A 26,003-nucleotide genomic window follows, 5' to 3' on the forward strand; every position below is an offset into this window, starting at 1 on the left:
AGCCACCAGAGAATCTCTTATACCTAATAAAAATAATAAAATATCAATATCAATATAGTCAAGGATCATAACATTGTTAGTAATTTCTCAATCATTATCCTAACAATGCTTTCTGTTTTTGTGAATATATTTCTCTTTGAAATGAGAGTTTATTTTTATATTTGTATTGAGTATTTTTTGATACTCTATATTTTGATAATATATTTGATATCTGAAATGAGTATTTTTGATGTATGATATATTTTAAGAGCATAAAATAGTAATCCTACTGCTTTTAAATAAACTAAGAGAATATATTTAGGAGCATATAGTAAAAAACCATCTCCTGTAGAAAAGGAAGAATAAATTAGTACAAATAGCTTTCTATTTAAACAGAAACTGAAACTTTGAAAGAAAGAAGAATTTGTAATATGTTGGATTGTAGGACAGGAAAGTTTTATCTTTATATTATGATCCACAGCACATGTTTTTCTTTTCTGGGGTTTTAACTTTCTTCTGGCTCAGTAATTCTCCACATGGGATTTAAAGTAGATAAATTAGGTATAATAGATGAATTTTTTAGAGTATTTTAAAAGTCTAATATAAATTTTGCTTCTTTCTCTGCCTGGTGGAGTGAAACACCTTAAAGAGGGGCCCCAAAAGATCCTTCCCTTTTGCTATGTTCTGTAGGGCATCTCTGTTTGTAGCAATGATTAACTAGTGAATTCAGTATGTTACTGCTGTATTTCCAAATTGTGTTTATGTGGCAAAAATTATTTTTTAAAAGTTTTAATTAAGATACAGTTGACAACATAATATTAGTTTCAGGTGTACAACATAATGATTCAATATTTGTATATATTGCAAAATTATCGTGACAATAAATATTAATATGTATCACCATAAACAATTTTTTTTCTTGTGATATGTGGCATAAGTTCTTACATTTATGCTTTGAGAATAAAAGAGCAGTTGGGGAGTAATAGCAATAGAATTGAATGTTGCATATAAATGCATCTTTACATTCCAGATTAAAATGTTCTTACTGCAAATTTATATATTATATATTGGTTCCAGTTTAAATTGAAAACTTTTAATGTCACTAATGATGCTAGTTTGTTGTTGTTTTTCAGTTGCTCAGTCGTGTCCAACTCTTTGCAACCCCGTGGATTGTAGCACGCTAGGCTTCCCTGTCCTTCACCATCTCCCGGAGTTTGCTAAAACTTGTGTCCGTTGATTCAGAAATGCCATCCAACCATCTGATCTTCTCTCATCCATTCTCCTCCTTCCTTGAGTCTTTCCCAGCATCAGGATCTTTTCCAGTGAGTTGGCTCTATGCATCAGGTGGCCTCACTATTGGAGTTTCAGCATCAGCCATTCCAATTAATATTCAGGGTTGATTTCCTTTGGATTGACTGGTTTGATCTCCTGGCTGTTCAAGGCACTCTTAAGAGTCTTCTCCAACACCACAGTTCGAAGGTATTAATTCTTTGGCACTCTCCCTTTTATATTGTGCAGCTCTCACATCCGTACATGACTGCTGGAAAAACGATAGCTTTGACTATACCAACCTTTGTAGGCAAACTAATGTCTTTGCCTTTTAGGACACTATCTAGGTTTGTCCTAGCTTTTCTTCCAAGGAGCAAACGTCTTTTAATTTCATGGCTGCAGTCACTGTCCACAGTGATCTTGGAGCCCCAGAAAATAAAGTCCCCCACTGTTTCCATTGTTTCCCCATCTTTTTGCCTTGAAGTGATGGGGCCAGATGCCATGATCTTTGTGTTTTGAATGTTGAGTTTTAAGCCAGCTTTTTCACTGTCCTCTTTCATCTTCATCAAGAAGCTCTTTAGTTCCTCTTTGCTTTCTGCCATAAGGTTGTGTCATCTGCATATCTGAGGTTATTGATGTTTCTACTGGCAATCTTGATTCCAGCTTGTGCTTCATCCAACCCAGCATTTCACATGATTACCCTGTGTGTAAGTTAAGTAAGCAGGGTGACAGTGAATAGCCTTGACGTACTCCTTTCCCGATTTGGAACCAGTCCATTGTTCATGTCCAGTTCTGTTGCTCCTTGACCTGCACACAGGTTTCTCAGTAGGCAGATCAGGTGGTCTGGTATTCCATCTCTTTAAGAATTTTTCCACAGTTTTTTGTGATCTACATAGTCAAAGGCTTTAGCATAATCAATGAAACAGAAGTAGATGTTTTTCTGGAATTCTCTAGCTTTTTCTGTGATCCAGGGGATGTTGGCAATTTGATCTCTGATTCCTCTGCCTTTTGTAAACCCAGCTTGAATGTCTAGAAGTTCTCGGTTCACGTACTTTGAAACCTAGTGTGGGGGATTATGAGCATTACTTTGTTAGTGTGTTTAATGAGTGCAATTATGCAACAGTTTGAACATTCTTTGGTGTTGCCCTTCTTTGGGATTGGAATGAAAACTGACCTTTTCCAGTCCTGTGGCCACTGCTGAGTTTTCCAAATTTGCTGGCATATTGAGTGCAGCACTTCAACAGCATCATCTTTTAGATTTGAAATAGCTCAGCTGGAATTTCATCACCTTCACTAGCTTTGTTTGTAATGATGCTTCCTAAGGCCCTCTTGACTTCACACTCCAGGATGTCTGGCTCTAGGTGAGTGATCATACCATCGTGATTTTCTGGGTCATTAATATCTTTTTTGTATAGTTCTTGTGTGTATTCTTGCCCCCTCTTCTTAATATCTTCTGCTTCTGTTAGGTCCATACTGTCTCTGTCCTTTATTATTCTCATCTTTGCATGGACTGTTCCCTTGGTTTCTCTAATTTTCTTGAAGAGATCTCTAGTCTTTCCCATTCTATTATATTCCTTTATTTCTTTGCATTATTCACTTAAAAGCACTTTCTTATCTCTCCTTACTGTTCTCTGGAACTCTGCATTCAGATGGGTATACGTTTCCCTTTCTCCTTTGCCTTTTGCTTCTCTTCTTTTCTCAGTTATTTTTAAGGCCTCCTTAGACAACCATTTTGCCTTTTTTGCATTTCTTTTCTTGGGGATGCTTTTGATCTCTGCCTCCTGCTAGTTGGTGAGCATATATTAGAAACACCTAAAAATTTTCAGTATTTTCTCCAAAGTAATCTTTTTGGCCATTCTGTTCAAACGCTTTATTTTGGTGTATGTTAGACAGCTTATTTTAAAATCTGATAGATTAACATGGGCATGCATGCTCAGTCATTTCAGTTGTGTCCGACTCTTTGCAACTCCATGGGCTGTAGCCTTCCAGGCTCCTCTGTCCATGTGATTCTGCAGTCAAGCACACTGGAGTGGGTTGCCATGTCCTTCTCCAGGAGATCTTCCTGGCCCAAGGATTGAACCCGTGTCTCCTGCGTTGCAGGCAGATTCTTTACCCACTGAGCCACCTCGGATGTGTGAAGAAAATGAGATATTTTAACTTGCCAGCATTACAGTTAAATGTTGCAATTCTCCTGTGCTGGAGTGGGGTAGTGAGAAGTCATAATCAAGAAGACAGAACAGCTCCAAATAACATCGGAAATATATCAGTTATGGAAATGGCACATAAATAGCAGCATTTGTTCAAAATCAAATTTCCCTTTCATGAAAGTGGGCTACATTGATGAACTGCAAATAACATTGCTAGATTGTTCTTTTGGCATATAATAATTTTAGAAATCACTCCCTGGACATTCCCATAATCTCTCTTTTTTAAAAAATACTCTTTAGTAGAATATTTCATTAGGTCTAGGAAATTACCTACTTGGCAACTCTATTAGTTTGAAAGTTTGTGCTATCGTATGTTTTGGGGAGTAATAAACATATGTGTCCTTTCCACATATTCTTTCCTTCTCACTACTCTCTATTAATAGAATTTGTGTACATTATTTTAAAAAGAGTCTGATCAGTATTAAAAATGAAGATATACTTTATCTATTGAAAAAAGAATTATGAAGACATATATTAAAAAGTATTCTGTGAAACGGGTAACCTACCTTCCAAAAGGACCTCCTCTAAAATCCTCATCTCTGATGCTTCAGTACTAGCAAAAGAAAAGTAATGCTTAATATGGCTTATATACTGTGGGTATTTTTTATGGACAAGTGGATATGATTTTAGTCTCTACTTCTGATCAACTTGCTTTTGCCTTCTTTCCTAGGAAGTGTGTAGAGAGCTCTGGTGTCTCAGCAAAAGCAACCGCTGTGTCACCAACAGTATTCCCGCAGCCGAGGGAACACTCTGTCAAACTGGGAATATTGAAAAGGGGGTAAGCTCAAAAGATTCATTAGCTTTTAACATGTAGACTAAATTGACAGATTTCTTGTTTTGATATTCAGCCATTAGAAAATCATGCATACTAATTAAAATGTGCTTGAGAAGATAGTAATTTTCTAGCCTAATGAATTATCTTGATACCTGCAAATATGCATTGTTTAGGAAAGTATACTGAGTATTTTGTGAGTCAGTTTCATCTTTCTATATGTATACATTTGAGCTATATTCTCACAAAAAAAGCCCAACAGCAGTCTTATTTAATAGAGTCTGTTTAGCCATATGGCTGTTTTTTTTGCAACAATTTCCAAGAAAATTATGTGATCCTAAAATAGATATTATAACTGTAGTCTAATGAGTCATTTTTAAATTGTAATATGAGAGAAAGCTCTAATAGTAGAAGAATAATTTATTGAGCATAGAAATGATTGCTAAATAATTTTTAGTATCATCAGCCTAGTTTTCAAAAACTGTAATTATTAGGAATTGTTTAAACAGATAAGAATATTTTAGGCTATTCTTGAAATTCTTTAGGAATTGCTATATATGTGATTCTAAAATTTATTGCTATGGACTGAGTTTACAACAGTAACTACACTATCATCTATTCTCAGTTCTGACTTCTTCCATGTCAGTTGGTCTAGTTTCAACAAAGATTATAGTAAATTTCGGCTTGAAATCTAATGTTTAAATAAAAAGAATGAAAGCTTTTGGGCAGCTGTCACAGTTTATTAATCCTTGCTGATGGCTTCATTCAGGACCCATGACCTAGTGCCATGTTGATGGTTTTTCCATGCTGAGTTTGAAAATGTTGGTAAATTATGCTAAATGTATAAATTGATAGAGTCATTTTTAAAAGATTAAGAATCTTTTTTTGAATCTTTTGTAAGTAGCCAATAAAAATACAGAGACCTTCACACACGATCAAAAATTCCTTCTGTTTTTTCATAGATGTAATAGAAATATTAGGAACCACGTTCTTGAAACAATAGTCTAGGTTTATTCTGGAACCAACAATTCTTGTCAATGACAAGTAGCAATTTACATCGATCTGTACTTAGAAGAAATACACAAGTGTAAAGGGAAAGTCACAGTGAGAATCTGTTTCTTTACTTGCCATTGATTGATGATTATTCTTGTGATTTACACCAGCAGCTCACTGTTTCTATTTGCCTGTAATAATACTGTTACTAGACCTGATATCTCTTTTTATTTTACTTTAATTTTTAACCCAAAGCATGAAGAACTCATTCTTTTAAACACTTAAGAGCTCTCCTGAAAGCATCTCTAAATTATATGATCACTCTAATTAGGTAAACCACAAGTAGTGGCTATCTGAGAACCCAACTCAGTCATCTTTATGGCAAACACAGTTAATATCTCATAATTTGTGCTTAACAGCAGGGCTCTGAAATATCATATTTTAAAGCTTATGTGCATATAATTGATAGAGATATCATTTACATACGCATTACAGTTTTGAAGGCTACTTAGAAAATGTTCTAAATAATATCAAAGCTAACAATATTGAATTTAAACTTAGATTAGCAAATAGAAGGGAAATATAATTATTTCTAAGCATAAGTAAGAATAAACACAGACAAGAGAAAGTAAATCAAATGGGGCAAAAATGTATTTGATTTCTAAAGATTCAATTTCTTAATCTAGGCTAATGGTTGTCAACTTTTTAATCGTTAAATACTTTGTTTAAATGCATTCTACATTTATATACATTTGAAAACATTTGAAATGCTTAGGTTAAAAGAACCCCTTGCCTGCCTCCTTACCCTCTCCTTATAATCGGCTCAGCTTCCAGTGGACTTTGGCACAACAACTTGCACTCCGTTAAAGTCTATTTAAGAACTTGTAAGTGTAGCAAAGTTTGCCTACCCAAGAGGTCATTAATATTCACAACAGTTTCATAAAGTCAATACTTTGGATTTCATCATCTCAAATTAATATGTAAAACAAATCTTAGCTGTTCTTCCAAAGTCATGGAAGGTCTATAGATAGAATAGCCTTAGGAGATTTTTAAATGAATGAATGAAAAAAACAAATAAACATAAAAACTCTTAGAAATAGAAAGGACAGAGTGCTAGGAGAAGACTCTCAAAATATCCCTATCATTAATTTTGAATTTATGAAAAAATTTTGAAAGCTAGATCATCTTACATTTTTTTCCCAACTTACATTTTTAAGGGAGAAAAGTACAAAGAACTATTCATGTGAGCTGAATTTATTTTATTTTTCACTTACTGCATTTGCCTTGTTATCTGTTTATGAATTTTTATTGTTGTTGATCTCAAGCTGCTTTTTTCCTTAGAGAAGCATGGTACTATTAACAAATGCAGATTTTCCTCTTAAAGCTATACCTATTTGGGTATTAGGGTTTCCCAGGTGTCACTAGAGGTACAGAACCCACCTGCCAGTGCAGGAGACATAAGAGACAAAGGTTCAATCCCTGGGTTGGAAAGATCCCTTGGAGGAGGGCATAGCAACCCACTCTAGCATTCTTGCCTGGAGAATGGCTCCTAAGCACAGAGGAGCCTGGCAGACTGCAGTCCATAGGGTTGCAGAGTTGGACAGGATTGAAGCAACTGGGCATGCATACAAATTTGGATATTAAATAAGAGCCCAAAATTTAATCCAAACAAAAATAGCCATGCAAACACCTAGTAACAAAATTAAAGCAAAGTTTTCAGTTGGTCTGGTCAACTTTGTGTAACCAGTCTGTATTCGTGCCATCTATACATAGTTGTCATTATCAGTAATAGTGGTTATAAATGATAATGAATAGTTTTATACTTACAAACAGTTCTGTTTACTGTTGACAAAAATCTTCTACAGTGGGTACTGTTTTAATTCCATTTTACAGATGAAGAAAGTAAAACTTGAAAGCCTAAGATTACATAGCAATTGAATAGTAAAGCTGAGATTCTAGCCCAGGTCTTTCTGATTCCAAAGTTGAAAACTGTCCCTCTCTACCGCCTCTGATTATACTTTACTTTCAAATGGGAAATTATGTGGAATAAAAGGCAAATTTTCACTGTCAGAGGAATGCTGAGTCACTGAGCCTGAAATGGTTTAGCAATATGTTTTACCCTTTATTACTAAGTGGATTTTTCATTTATTTACTTGTAACAGTTTGTTATCTCTGGAATCACAATAAAAAGGCCCCTGGACAGAACATTGAGCTAAATATATATGGTAGTTGGCAAAATAATGAATTGGCAAAATAATGAATCTTACTTTAAAGTGAGAGAAAATCTATTTTTACATATTTCATAGAGATAGAGTGAGAATGGAATGAGATACTATCTTGGTGAGCTTTTTGTTGGCTTCCTCAGAGGAATGGTGCTAATATATGTTACTAGAACATCATCATTACTTTTCATTATTATGTGCCAACCTTAGATGGTGGTGGGCAGAAAATTATTTGCCAGACTGTCTTAACTGGTAGTAATGAGCATCACAAACTGTAAGCATGAGTTTGTGTGTCTCAGAAGCATGAATAGTATATCACAACCTCTGATCTTAATTCTGAATTTCAAAACTACTCTCAGCAGAAGGAACAAGAAAGAACCTATATCCTGTCTAGCCAGCAGGATAAAACCAAAGCTGCTCATAGTTTTTTAAATAAATCTTTTTTTTAAAAGGTTGGGGGAGGGGAGAAATATGGCTCAAGTGATAGCATAGACATATCCAGAGGACTGGATCCACAATGATCTCGTCAAACTCTGGCTGCAAAAGATACGGGATCTTTGCCCGGGGGCGCAGTTCCACAAATGTTCCATGTAAGTATGGGAACTGTTCCATGCACATTTAGCAGATGGAGTAAGAAATATGGCCAAAAAATTAAAAACTGATCTTTGCGTGAGTCCTGGGGGGTCTGACATCGCTATTACAGCCATTGGATGTTTGCCTGAATAAGCCATTCAAGGGCTGAATAAGAACCATATGGTCTGAATGGATGTGCTCTGGGACAGTAGCATTAACCAAAGGAGGAAATTTGATGAGCCCAGACAGTGCACTGGTACTGTATGTCCATGGGTCACACTCCTACAAATCAGTCAGTATAACTTGTAGTAAAAGAGTTTTCGTTAGACATGCCATCAGCAATAGCCCTTTGGACAGAACTCGGAGGGATGCCATATTTGTTGAAATAGTAAACAAAGATCTACACTATAAAAATTCTGATAGTAGTGTTGGCATTGTTACTAAACAGGATATTAAGGATAATCAAAACCCAGCTCTTGTAAGCTCTGATGGTGACCACAAAGAACATTTCATATACTTGGTTTATTGCCAAAATATTAATGATTCTACAAGACCCAATTAGAGACACAGTCCAGAATTTAGGCTTACATATACATGACATTGATTCCTAATATTTTTGCATGATAAACACAAGACTAGATTAGAATAGAATTATTAAATGTCCTTTTAAAGCACCAGCGATATAATTGGACATTTTCAGTCTTAGATCTTCATTCTCTTAGAGTAGAATTTAATATGTTTTGACTGGGTCCCAAACTATAAACACAGGAAGTGAAGAAAGAATAACTCTTCCAATTGCTCTAGAAATTTGAATTGTATGGGATGACAAGTTCTGATTTAGGATTTGGGCTGAAATAAACTTTAGCATTCCCACACCTGCACAGCGAAAGATAAGCCTTCTAATAGCACTGTGCTCCAACTCTCAGGTTTTCTGATTTGGGAAGAATGTTCTATATTGAATCACCAATATTACATCCTTTAAAATCTTAGGATTTCCTTAGAATTATCTTATTCCAGATGCTGGCTAGACCCAGTGCTGGCTATGGTACAAAATCTACCATAATTACATCCTAAAATATATCTAGTTTAAAAAATTTATTTTAAAATACTGTGTGTATACTTATTCTGAAATTTTACTTTGTAGAATTCTGACAAATTTTCAAAGTTAGATTGTTTGATTTATAATATTAATAAAATTAGGTGGCTTAACAGAAAGAAATGTTTAATGATGAATAAGTGTTTCTTAAGAAAAATTTAAAAGCCTCACTGGAATATATCGTCTTTCTAGATAGTTTTAAAGACATATTTCTTTTATTTAGAAGGAATGTGAAAAGCAAGAATGAGCAGTACGAGATTTTATGTTTGTAATGTGATAGTTTCACTTCTTTCACCTTTCTGAATCTGGTTAAACACACCTGAGTTAGCGAAAAGAAGGTCAAATTTATCTACTGTATCTGGATAGTTTAGGCTAAAGTAATATGACTGATATTTAGAATAGTACAAGATCACTAGATTGGATATAACCCTTGAGAATAAAAATTAAAAACTAGTTTCCCTCTGAATATTTAACTTTTGTAGTTTAAGAAATGAAGTAAAACTCTATGCCTGTGGAAATAGAACTTTTACAGTTTGGGCATCTTCAGGTTAAAAAAGGATAAAAATAGAAAATACAAATCTCAGAATTCTCACCTTTAGTGTGCTTATAGGATTTGTGTACTTAAAGTTTATTTGGTGTAATCTAATTATATTAATTATGACTTACATTAAAATCTTAGTATAGATTGATTAATATCGTCATCTAGAAAATTAGCTCAAATAACTTGATTCACATGTAGTTCCCTATAGGTTTCTTAAAAAACTTGTTAAGTTAAATGAGTTTCTTCTCTTAAAATCATGTACTACATTAAGATACATAACACTACCAGGAGAGGTAGCAAAAATTCCAGCCATCCTTTCCTGTAAACACAAGGTTGAGAGGAAAGTAAACAAGCACAAAAGAACATTTTGCCAGAGAGCAAACCTAAACAAGTCATTTGATAGATTTTTAACTTCTTTGAAGGTATGTTTGTATAGAACTAATTTCCGTAGTCATCCTAATCCAAGCCATATTATAATCAAAAACTGGAATTAATCCCAATTTTGTAGTTAGGGAAACTAAAGAAAAGAAACAAAGGACTTGCCTTGGACCGAAGAAGGATGTTGCTAAAATGAGAACTGAAGTTTGTAACAGGCTCCACACAGACTTCCCTGGTGGGCTTCCCTGGTGGCTCAGATGGTAAAGAATCCCCCTGCAATGTGGGAGACCTGGGTTTGATCCCTGGGTTGGGAGGATCCCCTGGATCTTGGCAACCCACTCCAGTATTCTTGCCATTGGGAATCCCCATGGACAGAGGAGCCTGGTGGGCTACAGTCCATGGGGTGGCAAAGAATCTGACCCGACTGAGCGACTAAAATCAACACACTGACTGAAGACTAAGTTGTTAATTAATTATTAAACTAGACACTAGTCTCTTGTCAACTGCTAAATGGCTGATACTTATTATTATGAATTCTTCATTCTTTCCCATTAATTTATGTTATTTAACTTTATGATATAATTGTCTTATTATGTTATGACTGTAGAATAGATATAATCAATAGCATGAATTTTAACGATAAAAGGTTTTAGCAAACTGCTTACAGAATACTGCTGCTATGTATATTATTAATTAATGGTAAAAACTGAGCAACATTTTACAAACTGAATATTTGTATTTATCTTGTACCTTAAGTATACATTTTAAAAGGAAAACAAGAGACTTTATGTGATTTCTTTCCCCGTGCTGTATTTTGTGAGCATCTAGAAAACATGTGAAAAAATATTATTTAATATTTTAGAACCTACATCTTTCAGTGTTTTTGTGGCCTTCACAATTTCATGCCCTAAAAAATGCACAAAGTGGAATTTTTTCCTCTGCTAATTATAAGAATATTCAAGGAGGTATGAAAAAACATATGTATATACTTGCAGCTAATTGAATTTTTTAAAAATCTCTAGTGTTATTTTGTATTTTATGTAGTAAAAACAGTTCAATAAAGTATACTAGCATATTCTTTAATGTCTTCAGATATATAGTCCTACACCTCCAATTGATTTTTCCCCACATTTTTTATGTGTATTTGGACAGCAAATCCTTTTCTCTCAGTAAGTGATCTTGGGCAAGTCAACATTCTTAGATTCTAGTTGCCTCATATGAAAGAATGAAGTGCTTAGACCACATAAATTTTAAAGTCTCTTTGAGCTTTAAGTGCAGCTCTGTGATTATATAAGATAAATGTAAAATCAAATTTTATTCTTATTTGAAATCAGTAATGCTAAGTTTCCAACTTAAAAAATATGCAAATTTGGAATTTTTAAGTGTTCAGTTGGTTCAATCTCTCTGTCGTGTCTGACTCTTTGCGACCCCATGGACTGCAGCACGCCAGGCTTCCCTGTCCATCACGAACTCCCAGAGCTTACTCAAGCTCATGTCCATTGAGTCGGTGATGTCATCCACCCATCTCATCCTCTTTCATCCCCTTCTCCTGCCGCCTTCAATCAGTCCCAGTATCAGGGTCTTTTCAAATGAGTCAGTTATTCGCATCAGGTGGCCAAAGTATTGGAGTTTCAGCTTCAGCATCAGTCCTTCCAGACCACAGGGGGGAAAAACAGTAATTGCTGATTAATACTACATTACTCAGTTACTCTCATAGGAAAACAGGTGAGGCATAAATATTTTTACACGTAGCTACTTGAAATAACATTTGTAATACCAAAAATATAAAACCAGAGGATATTTGGTTCACTGTTATGATTTTTATAAAGATGAAGATCTAACACAATTGATATACCATTATACAAACTGGTTGGTCTTCAAGATCAATTAGGTAAATCACAAGCTGGCACCTTGAACATTCTCCCTCTCACATGTACTTAATTAGCGGCCCTGCTTCCAGAGTTGGTGCTGTATTATCGGTTCAGCCAACTACCTCTGCTACATCATTTTTGACAGATGTTTTTTTTTCTCTTCATAATACTTTTTAATTGCCCAAAACTCATTATCTTTTTTAATGCACTACTTTAACATTTATTCGATTTAGGATCAGAATGTTTGGCCTTATATAGTCAACCAAATTTTAACTTGCTCTTGCCTAATTTTTTATGGACAAATGATAATTCCTTTGCACTTTTCTTAAAAAGTCCTTATGTTGTTACAACTACTGAAACATTCTCTGAATGCCAACTACCAAGGATGCAAAGATGAATTTGACTTTCTTTACTCTCCAGTATCTCCAGTTCCTTCTTGAAATGTAGTAATCAAAATGGGACACAGAATTCAATAACTTAACTAATGTATTCATTCATTCAATAAAGCTTTGTTAAATATCTACTACATTCTGGACACTATTCTAGACATTCAGCATTTTCAATTAGAACATTCTGTGATGACAGAAATGTTCTGTATCTACTCTGTCAAGTATCATAGCCACTAGACACATGTGGCTATGGAATCCTAGAAGGGGTCTCAGGAACAGAATTTTCAATTTTAATTAATTTAAATTTGAATAGCCACATGTGGTTCTTAAGGCTTTTGTATACTAAAGAGAGTAGACAATAAAAGTAATAAAATATAATTTGAAAAATAAGTTATTCCTGTTCAGTGGCTAAGTCGTGTCTAACTCTTTGCAACTCCATGGACTGTAGCATGCCATGCTTCCCTGTCCTTCTCTGTCTCCTGGATTTTGCTCAAGTTCATGTCCACTGAATCAGTGATGTTATCTAACCCATGGCATCTTCTGCCATGGATAATTTAAATGAGTGGTAAAGGGGACTAAAACAGGAAGTTGTAATCTCTGTACATGCTGGAGTAGGAGGAGGGGAGGGCGGCAGGGGTAGTGAGGTACAGCCACTTCATAATAAGAGTGGTCAAGGAAAGATGGCCCCCTCTTTGAATGACACTTGACCTGAGACCGAATGAGGAGAAGACTACTATAGAAGGAATTAGAAGAGTATTTCTGGGAGGACCAGCAAATCCAAGTACCCTGAGCAGAGAACAAGTTTAGTGTATTGAGGAACAGAAAGAAAACCAGTGTGTCTGGAACATTCTGTACCAGAAAGAGAATAAGGCTGGAGAGGGAGGCAGGGGCGAGGTCACAAAAGTCACTGTTGACCTTGGGGAAGAGGAAACCATTACAGTCTTTTGAGGAAAAGAGTAACATGATACCATAGTGTGTTTTAAAAGAGCTCTCTGATAGCTCCCTGGAGAATAGGTAGATTATAGATAGAAGAAAGTGAGGCAGGGGGACCAGATAACAAGCTATTCCATTTGCCAGTTTGGTCTAGCGTGATAGCAGTACAAATGGTGAAAGTGAAAGAATTCTGGATATATGGAATTAATATAATAAATTGATTACTTTTAAAACATCACATGTCATAAACCCTTTACATTTTAATATAAAGTTGAATTTTTATTTAACAGTCTAACATTGCTGACAGTTACTCAACTCTGATAACGTTCACTATTGTTATTCACCATATAAGCAAAGAACTTTCATAACATCAGCATGCTGCTTAGTCACTCAGTTGTGTCTGACTCTTTGTGACCCCATGAACAGTAGCCTACCAGGCTCCTCTGTCCATGGGATTCTCCAGGTAAGAATACTGGAGTGGGTTGCCATTTCCTTCTCCAAGCATCAGCATGGTTCATCAAATTTTGATAACTCAGAAAAAATGCACTAATAAAAGCCTTGCATAGTGCTTGGTTTTTTTTAAAACGGCTTTCATTTTTACCATATTCTGCAAATAAGATTTATCATGTTAGAGTTATGAGCTGATTATGTGATGTCTGCATCTCGATAAATTATTCCTGGCTTTCTACTTATGTACAGTATGTGTGGTTTATTGCAGAGAGTAAAGCTGAGAAGAAATCCAGTTCACATGTTCATGTAAGGGCTATACACATGGCTAGTCAGTGTATATAAGGGGTTTTTTTGTATCCTGTCCCTAGTGTCTTGGCATAACTTTTATTATGTCTGCAGTACTCATGTAGATGAAATGCCACAACACATTCTTTTACTATTGTAGCCTCAATCGGCCTTTTTTTTTTTTTTTTTTAAAGAGAAAGCAATTGCCATCATAAAAATTCCTTACTGGGGAACTTTCCATATTGCGTTATCATTCCATGAGTCTAATAATAGTGGAATATAAAGAAAAAAATGTTATAATACTAAAATATCTAAAAAAGACTTTTGAGGTCTCTATAATGAGAAAACACCAAAAGTCTGGAGGAAGAGAAAGAAGGAAAAAAAGAAGTAAAGTTTTTTAGACGCCTGGTATTTGTTAGAGATTTATAAATCATTGCTTAGCTAAAGATAATTTGCAAATCACATGCACCTTTACCAATGTCTAAACACAGTTAAAGAACTCTCAGTCTGTTATCTATTGGGAGAATGCTAATGCCTATAATTGGTCAGTGCCTGACCCTTATGTATTTATTTCTATCCTGGTAGCCCTGTCTGCCTAAAAGCTAATTCTGTGTTTTCTGTGAAATCTTGCAGTGGTGTTATCAGGGAGATTGTGTTCCTTTTGGCACTTGGCCCCAGAGCATAGATGGGGGCTGGGGTCCCTGGTCACTATGGGGAGAGTGCAGCAGGACCTGCGGGGGAGGCGTCTCCTCATCCCTAAGACACTGTGACAGTCCAGCGTAAGTAGCTAAAGTAAGCCGGAGCCAACAAAAAGACACAGTTGGAAATGATTCAAAGCTGTGGTTTCACATGTTATCTGTAAAAACGTTTCGCCAGTGAGCCAAGTGCTTGTCTTCAGAACAAGCAATAGGCACTGGAAAGTGGAGGAGCCTTGTTAGACAGACTTTCTTTTTCTTCTTTTCACCTTACTGTGTAACTAAAAAGAAAAGAAAAGCATTGTGTATCTATCCCAGGTATAGCCAGACTTTTAATCTAGTAATAATCAGATAGATTTCCTCCTCCAAAAACTACTGAATTATGGATGAAACCAGGTCTGGTCTTAGCTACATTACCATTATTCCCAGGAAACCTAAGGTCTTTTCACATGTCACATAAAATTATTACTGCTACATTAGTATTAAAAAGACCAATGAGAGCACTTCAAGGGTTGAAATGCCTTGATTCGCATCACAAATCACAATGAAAAGAATACTGCCCATGTGTTAAAATAGTTTCCATTCACATGCCCCCATTAATCATCTTCCGGAACTGCCACCACTTTTCTCCTCATGACTGTTTTATGCAGGTCAGACTGCTCCTCTCCCACCACTCTTTCTCTAGCCAGAGTCCCCCTGGCATAAAGCCAGCCCATCCGTATTCCTTGCTAAGCTGTATTGCTTCTCCCTCCCACCAGTGCCCATTACAGGTGGATGATTTCTCTAGTTGGTCTTTTGTGTCCTACCAGAGACTAAACTGCTCCTTAGCTGCTTCATGTCAAGTGCTCCCATTTTTGTCTAGAACTCAGGTTAAGGACCTTCTTGCTGACAATTATTTGGTGCAGAATGATGTTATGATATCACCTCTGCTTTTTCCCCCTGCTGGGGTAAAAGATGGTCTATTTTTATTTTTTCCCATTTTAACTTAATATCCCTGTCTTTGGTTCCTCCCTCTAAATGTGTCTTCTCTTTTCTTCTTTTTCAGTTTGAAATCGTTTCCCTTTGTATTACTTCTGTTTTTTCATTCTATTAAACAGAGCTCACTGTCACCCACTCATAACACAACAGTGCCACCACTATTCCCACTACCTTGTTTTTGTCTGACCAACCCATTTCTCCCATCCTGGCTCAAACTGGGCCACTTTTTTCCCCTTGTTTAAAGTCAGCATTCACTGTCATTCAAAATATATTCAAAGTGTAACTTTAATTATCTCATTTGTAATTAATATCAATGAGATAATTGATAATGTAATAAACTGATAATAGTTATCAGTGAACCAAAATTATAAATTGAGACTTGATCTTTTTAAAACAAGTGCAGAATAATGAAGTTCAGCTCCAAGCTACTGTAATTTAATAACCAAAAGTATAAAACCCTATGGTAGTAAATAATATACCGAAATACTTAAGAGAATGACTTGGACCACTTTTGAAACAAGAAGTTAGTTTTTCCATTCAAATATTACATGCCAAAATGATAGCATATGACTTTCTCTAATGTTAAATACTCCAGAAATTAATTAAATTAATTAATTAATTAATTAAATTAATTAATTAAACAAGTATTTAACACCCTAATTGAATGTACTATAAAGTATCTATATAATACAAGCCTATCTGATGTTTAGATTTAATTCTTTTAAACTTTATATAATATTTGAAATGAGATAGAGATTTATTTCTGCGTTATATACTCTGAACTGAAGCTATTTCCAGAGAGTTATTTAGTGTCTTCTCCTTATTTCTAGTCTATAAAAACAAACTTTCCACTTCCTACTTGATAAACATATAGTATCAGATTATGTGTTTTGTTGAATATGATTCACATGGCTTTTCATTATAAATGATTTTTAAACTCATTATGTTGAACTGAATACCTGTTTACTATGTTAATTAGAAAGTACATTAATCACATTTTCTTAAGAATGTATATATCATCACAATTAAAAGCCTAATAAAATTACTTATAAAATTACTCATAGTAAATTGTCTTAATTTTTGTTTAACAATCATAATCATTATTGCTGTCACAATGATTATTATTTTAATAACTAATAAAATGTCAAATTTTTTATTTTCTTAAATGTCAATATGTTTTCATCAAGCAATTTATGTATTCTTTATGTGGTTAGATATATTATATTCACATGTTAAACAAAATGTGTTTTCAGACCTTCAGGAGGTGGAAAATATTGCCTTGGGGAAAGGAAACGGTATCGCTCCTGCAACACAGATGTAAGTAAAACCAAATTTTGCTATGAAAAGTTAGCTTACATTTCCCCTAGAGCAGGGAAACTTTTTAAACTGTGAATTAGTTTGATCAGAAATCCATGTGTGTGAGGGTCACATGAATTTTTGAAATTGGATGAAACCAGCCTTTTAGGTCCATCAATTCCATCGACAAGAGTCAAGAGGAAGCTCCAGCACTAGGAGCAAATATGCTCTCCTGAAAAGGAATCAAGAGAGAGACACACACCCCCTGAACTTCCTAGCCCATCATTACTCATAACCTTGCCACCATTATCTTTCTTGAGTTCAAGAAATAAGGATTAATCTTAGTATGGCCTTTATTCCATTTTACGTTTGACACTTCAAGAAGTCCCAGACTTCCACATCATTCCTTGTCTCTTTCCATTCAATTCCATAAATCTTTGCATATCCCTGCTGTTACCTATACCTTCCCAACCACTGAAACTCCTCTGTGCCCCCAGAAACTCGTGATTCATCATCAGCAAAATCCCTTATATCTTGAAGTCTCTGAATTTTCTTTCCTTTTACCTTCTTGTTCTAATGGAAACTGGCTTTCCTCTGAAGATACTGCTTCCTTTGCAGGCCTCTGAAATTAAGGACTTGTGTTTTCTCCCCTAGCCCATGATTGATTGGGCCTAGAAGTGAATTGACTATCTTTTTTAAATCTTATTAGTGTGTGTTAATTGCTCAGTCATGTCCGACTCTCTGTGACCCCATGGACTGTAGCCCACCAGGCTCCTCTGTCCATGGGATTCTCCAGGCAAGAATACTGGGGTGGGTTTCCATTTCCTGCTCCAGGGGATCTTCCCCACCCAGGGATCGAACCTGCGTCTGTTGCATCTCCTGCATTGAAGGCGGATTCTTTCCCACTGTACCACCAGGGAGGCCCATACCCAGTCATTATATCTTATTACTCCTTCCAAATAGTTTTTCCTTTCTCCTATCTAAAAATCACAGCTTTTAATTTGTTACAGTATCATGAGACTATTACCCACACTCCCACACTATTCCTCATTCATATGCTCTTCTGTGTTTCCTGTGTCTCCTGCATTACAGGTGGATTTTTTACCACTGAACCGTCAGGGAAGTTGTCCCCTATCTTTCCCTGGGTTATTCTAAATAGCTTTTTCAGTGAATTTCCCGATATTACTATTGCTCCCTACAGTGCTCAATATAAGAGGCAGAGTTTGGGTGTATTTTACCCAACACCTTTCAATGGCTCTCTGTTTTACTAAAATCCAAACTCATACAGAGGTCTGCAAGCCTGCACATTCTGGGCTTCTGTTACTTCCCTGAACTCATCTTTTACTGTTTTCCTCCTTATTCACCCTGCTGCAGGCACACGGTCTCCCTCCTTGTACATGCCAGGCATGCTCCCACCTTAGGGCTTTTGCACTAGCTGTTCTCTTTGCCTTGTATACTCTTCCAACCCAGATATCTACACCACTAACTCCCTTACCTCACCTTTACTCAACTGATCATCTTCTCAGTGAGGCCTAATCAGAATACTGAATTTAAAATTGCAACCCTCCCTTCTCCCTACAACCCTGGGATTCCTACTCTACTCTATTCCTACTCTACTCTACTCTATTCCTTACCCTACTCTATTTCTCCTCATATTATTGCTAACACACTTGTATTTATAGCTTATGATATTTAGTTCTATTAAACTTATTTTTAATAATACATGTAGCTTCAATTTAATAATTAGATGTAGCTTCAATTGCAATGATTATATTAAATTTCCAGCATTAATTAACAAGTAATTTATCAGGCTATGCTCGAGTGAGAGAGTCTATGCCTTCAAGGATTTTATAATTTCTTAGGAAGTCACAGAAAATCACAAGGCAGGGTGACAAGTGATATGATAGAATAAGTATGGAATGCTATAAAAACATGTGGAATTGGCACATAGCCTAATTAGGGAGTTAAGGGTTTCTTCCCTTAGGAAGCTAAAGACCTGAAGGGCAAATTGGAAAAGAAAAGAAGGAAGACACATTGAGAGATTTCTAGGCACAAATAAAATAAAGTGCAAAGTGTGTAGGTTAAAATTTAGTCTCAGAATTATGCTTTAGATGAAAATGGGTTAGAGAAAGGTGAGACTACAACAGAACAGCATACAAGTCAAGAAGAATTTCAGGATACTGGTGAGTCATGCACTGCACACTAGGGAATGACAAGGAGTCTATAAAGAGGGCTAGCAGGGAGAAAGTTAGATCTCTAACTTTGAAAAACCCATAAAAATGAAAGAACCAGGGTTGCAGGATAAACAGGGTGAAAGAGATAGCAAGTCACAGGATCCAAGAGTGGAATGTATTAATATATGAATTTAAGATGTGAGAAGTGAGACTGTTCTCATTGAGGTCAGATCTAGAGTATGGTCATGGGAGTGCTCCCCCAATGTTGAATGGAGGTCAAAGAGTTCAAGGATTGTTAAGGGTAGGGAGTTTGGGGAGTCTTCCATGTGGGTGACATTAGGACTTGGAGCATATAGTGAAACTGTGAAGTAGGTATGAAGCTCTTTAACCAATGACAGGAAGTGGTCATCATGAGGTTAGTAAAAAGCAATGATGAAACCACATAGTGATTTGGATGAATAACATAAATCTTGGAAAATAGAGGTTTTATGCATGAGAAGAAGAAGGGAGTCCTACTATATGTTAGACTGTGTTACATAGGAGTGTGAAAGCCAAACCCACCTCTCAATCCTCATCTATTTCTATTATATAGTTGTAGAGGTGGGCCCACATTTTGGGCCTAATAACACAAGTGCTATATAATATGAATAATGTATGGTAGGTAATAAAAAAACAGTTAAAGATATGCCAGACACACATACCAAGCTTGTTTCATTTTTACCCATATTTTATATGCTCAGTTTTTATAAAGCTTGCTGTTGGTCACTTGACATTTCTATTAGTATCTTTGTCTTCTGTTTCAGCTTTCATCAAATGTTAAGGAGATATATTTAAGATATAATATATATATATAATGGATATGCAAATAACGTTTTTTCTTTAATCTTGTCTCTACTAGTTCAGAATTTGAGACAATTACCACACCAAAATTTATTTTCATGCTATCCAAGTTAATAAAGCTATCTGAGCATAAACTGTGCAAGCTGGAGCCTTTTAAAATTTAATCTAATTGAAAATTTTAAACTTTCTAAGAACACATAATCTCAGCCCCAGCACTGTCCAAGAGAATGGTCCTCAATGGGAACATTTATATATGCATTGTCCAGTGCATAGTCAATTAGCTGTTGAGCAACTTGCAATTCATCTAGTGCAACAGAAGAACAGAGTCTTTAATTAATGTTAGCTTAAACAGCCCAAGTGTGGCGGTGGCAGCTGTATTGAACCAAGCTCAAGGCTAGTCTGGCTTTGCAGTAGAAAACTGATTGTTATAAAGAAGGTTGTGTTTGTCATTCCCAAATTCCTGATTTATCCTTCTCCCTTCTTCTTTTGCTAACCTTAAGTTTTTTTTCCTATGTCTGTTGAGTCTATTTTTGGTTTGAAGGACCTACTGTATAGCGCAGAAGACTATATTCAATATCTTGTAATAACCAATAATGAAAAAGAATCTGAAGAAGAATATATATATAGATAGATATAACTGAATCACTTTGCTGTACACCTGAAGCATTGTAAATATAAACTTTAAAAAAAACAATAAAAAAGACTATAAATAGTATGTATAAAATTCTTTAATCGAATCAATCTTAGTTCATTTTAGAAACAAATGTGAAACCTGTTTTTGGTAATGACATTACTCTGACAGAAAAATTTTTTTAGATTGCTGAATAAGATTTTTTTTCAACATTTTGAAATCAGCAAAGAGCTGACCAGATAGTAAGGAAAATATCCTAAGGTCGTATTTTTTTAAAGGAAACTGAAAAGCGTCAAAAAGGGAGCAACGGAACAACTAAGGTACTTTTCCCTGACAATATTCAGAGGAAGAGAAGAGATAAAGTACTCCCGTGTGTCTTTCTTAAGTATATGAAAAGTTTTTACCAAAGCTTCTTCCCTGCTCCCTCAGCAGACTTCCTTCATGTTTTGTTGGTCAAGACGCCACATGTCCACCCTTAACCCAATCACAAGCGAAAGGAACGATATTACCATAACTGGTTTCAGCTAATACAGATAAGTCCTTAAAATGGGGTTAGGATCATCTTCTCTGAGAAGTAGATTCCTGAGCAAAAATTAGAATTCTGTTTAGAAAAGGCAGAGGAACCAGAGATCAAATTGGGAACATTTGCAGGATCATAGAGAAAGGAAGGGAATTCCAGAAAAACATCCACTTCTTCTTCATTGACTACACTAAAGCCTTTGACTGTGTGGGCCATAACTGTGAAAACTCTTTAAGAGATGGTAATACAGGACCATCTTACCTGTCTCCTGAGAAACCTGTATGTGGGTCAAGAACAGTTGGAAGCAAACATGGAGCAACTGACTGGTCCAGAATGGAGAAAGGAGTACAGCAAAGCAGCATGTTGTCACCCTGCCTGTTTAACTTCCGTGCAGAGCACGTTATGCAAACTGCCAGGCTGCATGAGTTACAGGCTGGAATCAAAATTGCCAGGAAAAATACCAGCAACCTCAGATATGCAGATGATACCACTCTAATGGCAGAAAGTGAAGAGAAACTAAAGAGCCTCAATGAGGGTGAAAGAGGAGAGTGAAAAAGCTGGCTTAAAACTCAATGTTAAAAAAACTAAGATCATGGCATCCAGTCCCATCACTTCATGACAAATAGAAGGGAGAAAGGTGGAAGCAGTGACCGATTTCCTCTTCTTGGGCTCTAAAATCACTGTGGATGGTGACTGCAGCCATGAACTTAGAAGATGCTTGCTTCTTGGAAGGAAAACTCTGACAAACCTAAACAGTATATTAAAAAGCAAAGACATCACTTTGCCAACAAAAGTCCATATAGTCAAGGCTATGGTCTTTCCCTGGTGGCTCAGTGGGAAAGAATCCATCTGCCAAGCAGGAACTCAGGTTCGATCCCTGATTCAGGAAGATCTCCTGGAGAAGGAAATGGCACTATACTTGCCTGGGAAATCCCATGGGCAGAGGAGCCTGGAGGGGTACAGTTCCTGGAATCGTGAAAGAGTTAGACACGACTTAGCGACTAAACAATAATGGTCTTTCCAGTAGTCATGTACGGATGTGAGAGTTGGACCGTAAAGAAAGTTGAGTGCCAAAGAATTGATGCTTTCAAACTGTGGTGCTGGAAAAGAGTCTTGAGAATCCCTTGAACAGCAAGAGATCAAACCAATCAAGCTTAAAGGAAATCAACCCTGAATACTCATTAGAAGGATTGATGTGAAACTGAAGCTCCAATACTTTGGCCATCTGATGCAAAGAGCTGACTCATCAGAAAAGACCCTGATGCTGCAAAAGACTGAAGACAGAAAGAGAAGAGGACAACAGAGGATGAGATGGTTGGACGGCATCACCAGTTCAATGAACGTGAACCTGGGCAAACTCTGGGAGATGGTGAAGGACAGAGAAGCTTGGCGTGCTGCAGTCCATGGGGTCTCAAGGAGTTGGACACGACTTGGTGACTGAACAACAACAAGCAAGCAAGAAAGTAGGGAGTGATAGATGTTGAGTATACCTCAGATGTCTGCAGCAGAACTCCTTTAGTTTCTATCTTTCAGCAACAAAAGTAGTAGCATCAGTATCAGGACTAGTACTAATAGCAATACCAGCAGTACCCGCAGCAACACTAGTAGTAATAGCTGTAGCTGCTGCTAACATTTATTGAGCACTTTCTACATACTAGACCTATTATTTTAACCTTATTTTCTGTACTCACCACTCCTTAGTGGTGACTTGACTTATAGGATAATTTTAATTTCCATTTGTTCAATAGAAATCTAGAAAAACCATGCTATAATCTTGTATTATAGTCTGTTTTTCTACAGCCTTGTTTCTACAACACAGATTAGTTCATAAGTGATTTATTTTGTGCCACTAATACATTACTGAAGTCAAAATACATTTTGACTTTATACAGCTGAATAGCAGATGAAATTATGAAAGTATGATAACACATTTATAAGAGACTTGGAAAATTTAGAACAAGGTTATATATATTTCTACTATATATCAAACTTATTTTTTAAGTAGATAAATTAAGATTTTTTTTAGTTGGAGTTTCAATATCAAACTCTCAAAAATTAATAAGATGAATATACAGAAAAGTGGAAGGGCATAGTAGACCTGAAAAACATCATGAACCAATTCAACATAATTAAGATTTATACAATTTTCTTACAACAGTAGGATACAAATTATATTCAGGTACACATAGACTCTAAACTAGGAGACACTGGAACATATCCAGGGACATAAAACAGGGTGCAAAAATTTCATTGTCTAAAGGTATTGAAATCACACAGAGTCTGTTCTCTTGTCACTGTAGAATTATGTTAGAAGTCAATATCAAAAGATATTTGAAAATAACCCACATATTTTCAAGTGTAATGTGACATTTAGCAAGAGAGGTCTTTGACTTAGCCATTGAAAGCCACAATAAAGTTAGAAGACTGAAAAAACACAGATGGTGGTTGCAGAAAAGAAAACATTTAAATGAGAAATTAATATTAAAATGAGAAATTAATATCAAAGATACCTTAAAAGCCCCATGTATATAAAAAATTAAATGTTCACTTTTAAATGATGGGTATGTCTAAGAAGCTATTAATATAGCAAGAAATATTAGAAAATATTTGTAATGGAATAAAAATGAGAAGAGAATTTACCAGAATTTGTTGCATGCAGCTGAAGCTGCTTAATGCAACTAAATACAACGTGGAATTTTGAATAAGGTATGAAAACAAATAATGGCCACTACCGTAACATTTTGTGAAATTGGGACAAAATTTGCACGTTAATAATACTGTATGAAAAATATAATAATTATACTATATGATGTTAATTTCCTGTTTGTTTGTTTTTTTAACAACAGTATTTCTTTATATTCTTAGAACTGGATTAGAAGTTTCCAGCCTCATTCAAATTTTCTTTTAAAGATCACTAAGATAGTAGACTTTCTAGTCTTTTAACAGTAATATTAGATGCCAGAATACATGAACTGTATCAAACTTTTGAGTGAATATAAATTAGAAATTAAGCATTGTTTTCATACTAAGTCAAACAAGTGGAATCAAAATATCATAAATTTTTTAGCTAGGCAAAATTTCATAGATTTTCTAATATATATATATCATATTATACATACTATTTATATATATGTGTGTGTGTGTACAAAAGCTTTTCTACTACTCTTGATGAAGGCTTGAGAAAGAACAACAATAAAAAGAGACACAAAAATTGGAAAACATAAACTAAATGAAAATGAGAGTACTGAATATGAAATAGAATAAATGAAACAAACTAGATAAAATCATCATATAGGCCAGCTGTTTTTAAACATGGATGCTCATTAGAAACACATCTGGAGCTCTGGAGGAAAAAAGCAATACCTGGACATTTGTATTTTTCAAAAATTTCAAGATAATTCTGATTTGCATCTGGATTTTTAAAAAGTGATTACCAGTTTTCCTATTAAATGATAGTTTTAGTGATATAGAATTATATTATTTTCTGTTGACCAATCATAATACAGTGTTATTAAGCAGATAATAGTTAAATAATCACAGTAGTAAAAGACATTTAGCAATTTTCACAATCAATAGTCAGACAAAAAAGATAATTACAGTTGCAAGCTATAATGGAAACATGATTAACCTAACAATGTAAGACGATTACATATAATTTGGGGGTTTAAGTAGAGTGATGTGGTAAGTGGAAGTACATACATGCACATGTTTCATCCACCCAGCCAGCCTATGTCTTTTGTTAGTACTTTTAATCCATTTATATTTAAGATAATTATTGATATGTATGAGCTTATTACCATTTTGTTAATTTTCTTGTGTTTATTTTGTGTAGGTCTTTTACTTGTCTTATGTTTCTTGAAAGAGGCAACTTATAAAGAGAGAATCTCAGTCTGTAAGATTTTTAAATAAAGCAAGCTATAAAATTGGTCTAATCACTCTCAACAGCAGCATGACCAGCCTAGGGGCCAAAGCTATTGCACAATAGACTCAGGCTGGCTGGCTGCATCAGGGTGTGTTAGATGTGTAGTATGTTCCCTCTGTGTATGATGCCTCTGGCATCTAGACAAGGATTCTTTCTATGATATTCACATCATTGTTTCTAGGACAGAATAGCAGGTAAAGACAATAGCTGTGGCAGGAACAATGAATATGCTTCTTGCCTTGAAGCTACTGAGAAACTAAGGGATTGAAGCCAGGTCTCCCACATTGCAGGCGATTCTTTACCAGCTGAGCCACAAGGGAAGCCCTAGAAGGCATCTATTAAAGACAGGATAATTAGATGAATTTTGGTCTCACCATTAAACAGGAACTTCAAGAGAATATTTGGAATCATAAACTAATCTAATAGACATGGTCTTACAGAACTTGGGTTTGGAGAGCAGAGCTTTATGGAAGCTATGATGCTGTGGGTTCATTGGTTGAGGACAGTTGCCCTCTTTGGACTTAAATGATTGATAAGGTCCTGACAGTGTTTATAAATGAGCACAGGTAGGAGCTAACATGATTATCCAGTAGTGCCATTATGAGAAATAAAGATCCAGATATGTACTCAGTCTTCTAAAAGTGTTTACTCAAGTACTGCTCAAAAAATACTTTATTTTGTATATGGAATCTTCTTTTTATTGGCATAAAAGAATATTGACTGTTAAGCAGACATTTCTGCTTTCCTGAGAAACTTTTCACTGCAGTCACTTAAAACTATTATGTAAAATGTTCTAAGAAGGTAAAAATTGGTGTACATAGTATTTTAAGTAGAAGAATTTATACCTCAGTGTGGTAAATACTCAAACTTGATTTTTGTCATGGGTAAAAAATATACCTACATTAAGGTTATAAGCCAAACTTTATATCAAAGCCTAAAGAGGAAATATTAGCTACAGTACAAAGAACTTTTCTACATTTCTAAAAAGA

At 35.4% G+C, this 26,003-nt stretch overlaps 1 protein-coding gene across 9 annotated transcripts in view; it reads left to right on the forward strand.

The window, feature by feature from the left end:
- Positions 1-26,003, forward strand: part of ADAMTS6 (ADAM metallopeptidase with thrombospondin type 1 motif 6) — a 283,064-nt gene that overhangs the window by 165,730 nt on the left and 91,331 nt on the right. For 8 of the 9 annotated variants that reach the window (XR_006273340.1, XR_006273341.1, XR_006273338.1 and 5 more), the window contains 3 exons: positions 4,126-4,233; positions 14,592-14,737; positions 16,885-16,948. Coding sequence is in view for 5 of the 9 variants with exons in the window: in XM_043488472.1 (XP_043344407.1) it covers positions 4,126-4,233; positions 14,592-14,737; positions 16,885-16,948 (318 nt within the window). In the remaining 4 variants the exon portion in view is untranslated. The remainder of the gene's footprint in view (positions 1-4,125; positions 4,234-14,591; positions 14,738-16,884; positions 16,949-26,003) is intronic. The other variant, XM_043488474.1, reaches the window with a different exon arrangement.

This window comes from Cervus canadensis, chromosome 16, assembly GCF_019320065.1.
Source record: "Cervus canadensis isolate Bull #8, Minnesota chromosome 16, ASM1932006v1, whole genome shotgun sequence".
NCBI classification, from domain to species: domain Eukaryota; kingdom Metazoa; phylum Chordata; class Mammalia; order Artiodactyla; family Cervidae; genus Cervus; species Cervus canadensis.